Genomic DNA, 8359 nt, shown 5'->3' on the forward strand with positions numbered 1-8359 from the left:
GTCAATTCTTTAGTCTAAAATAATGGTTCTCAAATTTTAGCCCCACTTCCACAGTTTCTAATTCAATAGGTCAGGCCCAAGAATTTGCATTTCTAACAAGTTCCCATCTCAGGTGACACTACTGGACTTTTGAGGATTTCAAAATACAATTTTGGGGGGACACATTTAGACCTCAGCATCCATTAAATCATCACCACGTTCAAGATAACAATCATACATCATCTCCAAAAGTTCTCTTGTGCCCTTTTGTAATCCATCTCTCCCTCTAACTCCATCCCCAGGTAACCACTTTCTGTCAATATAAATTAATTTGCATTCTCTTGAATTTTAAATAAATGGAATCATACACTAAAAAGAAAAAAAAACACCGGAATTTAAAAAAAAATCTATTTCAAATATCACTATATATCTCACTTAAAGAATGCATTTCAGGGGCTGGCCCGGTGGCGTAGCAGTTAAGTTCAAGCCCTCCGTTGCGGCGGCCTGGGGTTCACAGGTTCGGATCCTGGGCGTGGACCTACGTACTGCTCATCAAGCCAGGCTGAGGTGGCATCCCACACAGAACAACTAGTAGGATGTACAACTATGAGATACAACTACCTACTGGGGGTGTGGGGAGAAAAATAGAAAAAAAGGAGGAAGATCAGTGGCCAATCTTTCTCAAAAAAAGAAAACATTTTATTACAATTTAGAAGTTAAAGGGCCGGCCCCGTGGCTCAGCGGTTAAGTGTGCACGCTCCGCTGCTGGCGGCCCGGGTTCGGATCCCGGGTGCACACCGACACACCGCTTCGCCGGCCATGCTGAGGCCGCGTCCCACATGCAGCAACTAGAAGGATGTGCAGCTATGACATACAACTATCTACTGGGGCATTGGGGGAAAAATAAATAAATAAATAAAATTATTAAAAAAAAAAAAAAAAAAACTACTTACAGGGGCCAGCCCCGTGGCTTAGCGGTTAAGTGCACGCACTGCGCTACTGGCAGCCTGGGTTCAGATCCCAGGCACACACCGAGGCACTGCTTGTCCAGCCATGCTGAGGCGGCGTCCCACATACAGCAACTAGAAGGATGTGCAACTATGACATACAACTATCTACTGAGACTTTGGGGAGAAAAAGGGAAAAAAAAAAAAAAGGAGGAGGATTGGCAATAGATGTTAGCTCAGGGCCAGTCTTCCTCAGCAAAAAGACGAGGATTGGCATGGATGTTAGCTCAGGGCTGATCTTCTTCATACACACACACAAAACAACTACTTACAATTCCCCTTTCCTATAATATATTGCCAATTCCCACAAAAACTATCAAGTTTACTTTAAGGACTATATACTTTTAGGTCGAAATTCAACATCAGTTTTTTTTCCAATTTACTCAACATAATAAATCTTTACTAAGTAATACCCAATAAGTAATTAGTAATACTCAACACAGTATACTCTTTAAAAAGAATAAAATATTTAAGTTTATCCTACAGAAGTGGCAAAATACAGTGCACATACCCACAAGACAACTTTATCATCTTTAATAAGTACAGGCTTCCCAAAGGGGTCATGTTAAAAAAAATGCGCTTTTTTTTGCATATGGTAAAGCAACATGAAAAATTAATAACCATAACTTGTTATTTTCCAGATACCTGTAGATAACTGAACAATGCCAAATCCTAAAACTGAAAAAAGACATCATCTTGGAGGAAGGCTGTTCAGAGAAAACCAAATCAACCCTTCAGGCAAAAAGTAATTTTTAATGAGTGTTATATATATAGCTTTGTAGATTCTAACCTTCACTACTACAGATGTTTCATTCAATATATTCTGTCATTCAGAATGAGAAAGGTTTCATGTGGACAACCCTATAGTTTCACAATAAACACAGCCAGGGTCAAAGCCCCATCAAAATTATTACCTTAGATTTTTTTTTTTTTTTATAATTTTATTTATTTTTTCCCCCAAAGCCCCAGTAGATAGTTGTATGTCATAGCTGCACTTCCTTCTAGTTGTTGTATGTGGGATGCGGCCTCAGCATGGCCGGAGAAGCGTTGCGTCGGTGCGCGCCCGGGATCCGAACCCGGGCCACCAGCAGCGGAGCGCGCGCACTTAACCACTAAGCCACAGGGCCGGCCCACCTTAGATATTTTAAAACCCAATTTTTAAATTATAAACTATTTAACTCTGGTTAGATACTTTTTTCCAAATCACTCACAAAAATTATCAAACCTGGAAATGTGGGTAAGAGATGACATTTTTAATTCATAAATGAAAGTTGAAATTAATGTATTAATGTAAACTATACCTCATACCCACTCAAAAGGCAGCCAATGTATGACTATACAGGTTTTAAAGCAAATTTTAAAAATTTCAAAATAGTAACATTCTATTCAACCAATAAGAATGAAGCAGGGTCCGGCCCCGTGCCTTAGCAGTTAAGGGTGCACGCTCCGCTACTGGCGGCCTGGGTTTGGATCCCGGGCGTGCACTGACACACCGCTTCTCCGGCCATGCTGAGGCAGCGTCCCACGTACAGCAACTAGAAGGATGTGCAACTATGACATACAACTATCTACTGGGGCTTTGGGGAGAAAAAGGGAACCAAAGGAGGAGGACAGGCAATAGATGTTAGCTGAGGGCCGGTCTTTCTTCCTCAGCAAAAAGAGGAGGATTGGCATGGATGTTAGCTCAGGGCTGATCTTCCTCACAAAAAAAAAAAAAAAAAAAGAATGAAGCAGGCTGACCATGGGATGGATATATGGCAAAAGTATGACTACCACCTCAAATGTGTATAATCTCATCTTTCAGGACTACCTCATTTGATTCAAACAATAGTCCTATGGAGTCATGGTCTTAACTTACAAATGAAAATTTCAAACACAGAAATCAAGTCATCTGCTCAAGGACACCACCAATTAGCAGCCAAGAGTACTACTTACATCTTCCAATCAAATCTAACTGCTCATTCCACTACCCCATACTGATATAATGGAGTTCATTTCAACTGCTTCCAAAAATATCACCTAAAACATAAGTTCTTAACTGCTTTCAAAATATCGAATCCTGATTAAGAAAAAAAATTTTAACGATTATATAGACTATTTCAGTCATAAACATTTTTTTTTTTTTTTGGCCCAACATTTTATCTTTAGATCAAAAAGTTCAATGCCATGTTTTACTTAAGACAACAAAAATTTTTTAGTCTCAAAGTATTTTGATTAAGAAAGTTAGGAAGAGGGCCAGCCCTGTGGCTTAGCGGTTAAGTGCACACACTCGGCTGCTGGCGGCCCGGTTTGGATCCCAGGCGCGCACCCACGCACTGCTTCTCCGGCCATGCTGAGGCTGCGTCCCACATACAGCAACTAGAAGGATGTGCAACCATGACATACAACTATCTACTGGGGCTTTGGGGCAAAAAAGGAGGAGGACTGGCAATAGCTGTTAGCTCACAGCCGATGTTCCTCAGCAAAAAGAGGAGGATTAGCATGGATGTTAGCTCAGGGCTGATCTTCCTCACAACAAAAAAAAGTTAGGAAGAGACGTTTAAAAAGTTTTATCAAGGGCCGGCCCTGTGGCTTGGTGGTTAAGTGCGCGCGCTGCGATGCTGGTGGCCCGGGTTTGGATCCCGGGTGCGCATCGAGGCACCGCTTCTCCATTCATCCTGAGGCCGAGTCCCACATACAGCAACTACAAGGATGTGCAGCTACGACATACAACTATCCACTGGGGCTTTGGGGGGAAAAATAAAATAAATAAAATCTTTAAAAAAAAAAAAAAAAAAAAAAAGTTTTATCAATAAATCTGCTTTATATTACCTGGGATTAATAAAGTATCAACAGTTTAATTTGTCCCTAAACAATTCTATTTCAATTCAGGAAATGTCCCATAAAAAAATTAACTATGGGGCCAGCCCGGTGGCACAGTGGTTAAGTGCGCTCGCTCCGCTGCAGCGGCCCAGGGTTCACAGGTTCGATCCCAGGCGCGCAAGGACGCACTGCTTGTCAAAACATGCTGTGGCGTCGTCCCATATAAAGTAGAGGAAGATGGGCATGTATGTTAGCCCAGGGTCAATCTTCCTCAGCAAAAAGAAGAGAATTGGCATTGGATGTTAGCTCAAGGCTGATCTTCCTCACAAAAAAGCAAAAAAAAATTAACTATTTAACTGTCTTTAACTGTTAAATAATTTATGTAAAGGACATTGAAGTGCCTCCCTTATGAAATCTAGTCTATTTTAGTGATCATTCTTAAATCTAAATCATCCTGAAATCTTAAATCTTATTTCAGGAATAAACCAAACTTCAGGAAGAAATTTACCTGGGAACCTAAATGGCTTACAGATATACTTCACCTCCAAGGTATCTGAGCTGAATCAATTTGAGGTCAGTAAGGTTTTATCATCTAAAAACCACTCAGAAACTATGGACAGAAATATGGCTCTCATCTTTATCAGAGTTAGGGTGAAAGATATGTACGCAACAATACAAAGAAGGCAGCTTAGGTAGGATATGAACAAGCTTCTGCACTGCTTCCAGACTTAAAATGCAACCTCAGGCAAAGAGTCAACCTCCCTGTGCTTCAGCTTCCCCTCACCTACAGTGGTCACCTCCTCTGAACTCCTTTGGCCTAGCTGAAGCTCATCCCAGTCAAAAAGTATTCACTCTCCCTTCTGTGTTGCTAAGTCAAATTTATCAACAAAGCCTAAATGAACAGGTTCCTAGACTAATTAATCTGTTCACTCATTGAGCAAATATTTGCTGAGCACCTACTAAGAGCATTTAGAAAACAAAAACAATACAAAGAAGTTCTCTTTTAATCTGAGATCACCTGGATTTTACAAGTAAGTGTCTATGTCTATCTTTTCCACCACATTGTGACTTTACCTTAAAGAGAGAGATTATGTGTAGCAATAAAAAAAAAAAATTGGGGTTTGGAGTTAGACAGACCGTCATCTAACCCCGTATCTGCCACTCCTAACTGTAATCTTAGAGAAGTTACTTAAATCTGGAGCCTCAGGTTCCTCTCACGTGTAAAATGAAGTAAATAACATCTATTCAGGAAATAATATCAATACCAAATACCAAATTGATATCAAACAATATCAATATAATATTATTCAGGACTGTTGTGAGGATTTGAATTATGCTTTAAGTGCCCAGATACGGGAGATGTTCAGTTGCTCACGAAATGCATGGACAAACCCATCAAAAAAATGCGACTGCCAATGTCATGTTTCTTTCATATGGTCGCTGAGATGTATGATTCTGAAAATGCAGTATTAGATGCAATAGAAAAGTTTAGTTAAAAACCATCAATCTCGGGCCGGCCCCGTGGCTTAGCGGTTAAGTGCGTGCGCTCCGATGCAGGTGGCCCGGGTTCGGATCCCGGGTGCGCACAGACGCACCGCTTCTCCAGCCACGCTGAGGCCGCGTCCCACATACAGCAACTAGAAGAATGTGCAACTATGACATACAAACTATCTACTGGGGCTTTGGAGGAAAAATAAATAACTAAAATTTAAAACCCATCAATCTGTACACCAAGTAGAGATATACTGTGTACAAAAGAAGCAAAGAAACTTCTGGTTAATACTTTCACCACTCCAACACCACTCTCAGAGGCTGACAGGATTCTAGCTGCCAGACTTAAGGGATATACAATTCTGAATTTAAGTAGGCCCAAGAAATATACTCTGGCTTTATGAAACCCTGAGAAGTCAAACCTAACTTTGTCTTTAAGGCCTTAGGGACACTAAGCCAAGATTAGCCTACTGGCTTCAACACTCTGGAACATATCCCTCAGTCAGCCTCACAGCCAATTCTTCACCCACCCAAACAAATCTCGGAAGGCTTATCCAAGCCTAAAGCTGACCTCTTAAAAAACTGGGCCCAAAGAGATGCACACGGAGTTTGGAGAGATAGAAATGACTATTATTTCCTTTTTCTTTTCCATTCCTTGATATCCAAAGGAATATTACTCCTGAGTATTTTTCTTTGTTAAAGCTATATTGATAAAGTAATACAATATTACATGTCAATTATATCTCAATAAAACCAGGGGAAAAAAATCCAGACTGGGGGAATAAAAAAACTGCATTAAAGTACATTGAATTTAAGACCCAAAGCATTGGCTGAAAGGCACTTGACAAAAAATAATTAATACTTTTAGAATATAAATATATTCAAGTCCCTTAGCCAATTCCAGAAGCTCTACTGCCTACACAAAAAAGTGACCAATATATCACTGTACAAGGAAGAGCAATATTCCTGTCTACTTACATGTAGAGGAGAAAAGTCTACAGTCCCAAATGTGACTCCAAAATTTCAGGGGGAAAAAAGTCAAAGCATCTAAAAATACATCGTAAGTAAAAATATATGTTGTCTCTCACTTCCTAAAACTTCAGGTAAGAATAGTCATTTCTTAAAGTGTAATGTCAAAGGAACCTAAGATTCCTGTCCCTGTCTACTTCCAAAAGTTGGCAGGCTTCACTGAACTGCAGACCCCAAATGAACAGGTTCCTAGACTACATTACCTTTTCATTCATTCAACAAATATTTACAAAGCAACTACTAAAGGCGAGGCAATGAGTACCAACCATGTTCCAAGACACATTGTAGTGAACAGGCCTGACAAGGTCCCTGCCCGAGTGCCCCGGTCTTCAATGGGAGAAGCACAGAACTGAAAAGGGTGTTCCAGAAATTTGGGGGCAGAGGTAAGTATTTTCGGCTGTCTGCTTCATTACACCTTCTAAGGGAGTCATTCCTAAATATTTACATGAAGAGGAAGTTAAGAAACATTTGTTATAAACAAGAGGTTAAGTCACAACTTTCAATACCACTGACTCAGCAGAACTTACATTCCAAAGGTAGGAGAAACAGACAAAGCAAAAATAATCTCAAAAAGTGGTACAAAGAAAATAAAGGTGATATGAAGTGGGGTGATCTACTATAAATGGGGTTCTCAGGGAAGGCCTGAGAAACACATCAGGTACAAGTGAACACTAACTCTTCTACTATCACCAATCATAACCAAAAGTACTATGAAGTAAAAACCGTCGCTTTATAATATTAGCTCTCATCAATACTATAATTCATTATATTAACTTGCTGTTATTAACTTCCAAGTACAATCGTTCACAGTCCTTTAGCAAATCAATAACAGGTAGTAAAATCTTAGCTTACCTGACTTCGAAGACCAGTCTCTAAACAAACTTGAAGCTGCTTTTACAGCTCCGGCTCAGACAGTTTTTAATAATCACTGTTCACACACCTAATGCAGCTAACAAAAGAGAAAGATTCCGAGCCTCCGGGTTGCTGAGGTCGACCTGTTCCTACATACTGGGGTGAGCAGGGGCTTTCGCCCGGGGTGCGTGGGCTCCAAGGAGACGAGCCGCGGGGGCTCCGGGGAGCCCCGGGCCGCGGGCGCCCAAAGCGGACGGCGGGGGCGTGGCGGGCCCCGCGCCGGCCTTTGTTGTCCCTCGTGGCGCGCGGGGGGGAGGGGCGGCCGGAGGCCCGCGAGGCCAGTAGCCGCCCCCGGGCCCCCTCGCGTGGCCTCCCGGCTCCCACGGGCGCGCGAACCCACCTTCTTGTAGTGCTTGCCCAGCCAGACCCGCACCGAATCCAGCTGGGACACCGTCTCCGGGCTCTCCCAAAACTTGCTGGCCGGGCCCCCGTCCTTCCGCCGATAGACGGCCAGGCCTGCGGCCGCCGCCGCTGCGCCTCCCGCACCCGCAGCGCCTGCCGCCGCCCCCAGCCCGCCGCCGCCCACCGCCGCGGCCATCCTCGCCGTCCGCCGTCCCCACCACCCAGCCCACCCCGGCCCTCGCCGCGTTCCCCGTTCGCACCCGCGCGCGCGCGCAGCTGCCACCGCCGCTTCCCGGCCCCGCCCAGCCAACCCCCTTCCGGCGCGGAGGCCCGGCCCCGCCCCCTCTCGGGACCGGCGCCCTAACCGACGAGGGCACGCGCACACGCATGCGCAGTGCTCGCGCCAGGCGGGCCTCGGGGGAGCGCCTCCACCCGCCTCTTCCGCCATCTGCGGCGGCTTGCTCGCCCTCTCCGCTGCCGAGCCTCCGCCTCTGCGCGTCTGGCTGTTTCCGGGGTTCCTGCGTCGGATCGTTGGTGGTCAACAACTGCATGGAGGTTCCCTGTCATCGGCTGCCACCGCCGGAGAGAGAAGGGCTGGTGTGAGAAGTTCCAGAGAGAAAGCCCGTTTAGGGTGTCGAGTGCCGGCAGAGGAACCCGCGAGCGGGTGGGAATGTGCGCCTGCCCTCGCTTACCCATACCTTCTACACAAAGTGGCCGTGTCAGCCTTTGTAGTCACTCACCTGGGACTACCACTCGGAGCTTCTTCGGCCTCACAGCCTTTCTGCCCCTCATGGCTC

The 8359-nt window shown here is 44.3% G+C and overlaps 1 protein-coding gene across 2 annotated transcripts in view; it reads right to left on the reverse strand.

The window, feature by feature from the left end:
• Positions 1 to 7767, reverse strand: part of SMARCC1 (SWI/SNF related BAF chromatin remodeling complex subunit C1) — a 181237-nt gene extending 173470 nt beyond the window's left edge. For both annotated transcript variants that reach the window (XM_014791534.2, XM_014791531.2), the window contains exon 1: positions 7561 to 7767. In XM_014791534.2, coding sequence (XP_014647020.2) covers positions 7561 to 7758 — 198 coding nt within the window. In that variant the 5' untranslated portion in view covers positions 7759 to 7767. The remainder of the gene's footprint in view (positions 1 to 7560) is intronic.
• Between the last annotated feature and the right edge of the window lie 592 nt (positions 7768 to 8359).

This window comes from Ceratotherium simum, chromosome 5, assembly GCF_057802395.1.
Source record: "Ceratotherium simum simum isolate JZ-2026a chromosome 5, ASM5780239v1, whole genome shotgun sequence".
Lineage (NCBI taxonomy): Eukaryota > Metazoa > Chordata > Mammalia > Perissodactyla > Rhinocerotidae > Ceratotherium > Ceratotherium simum.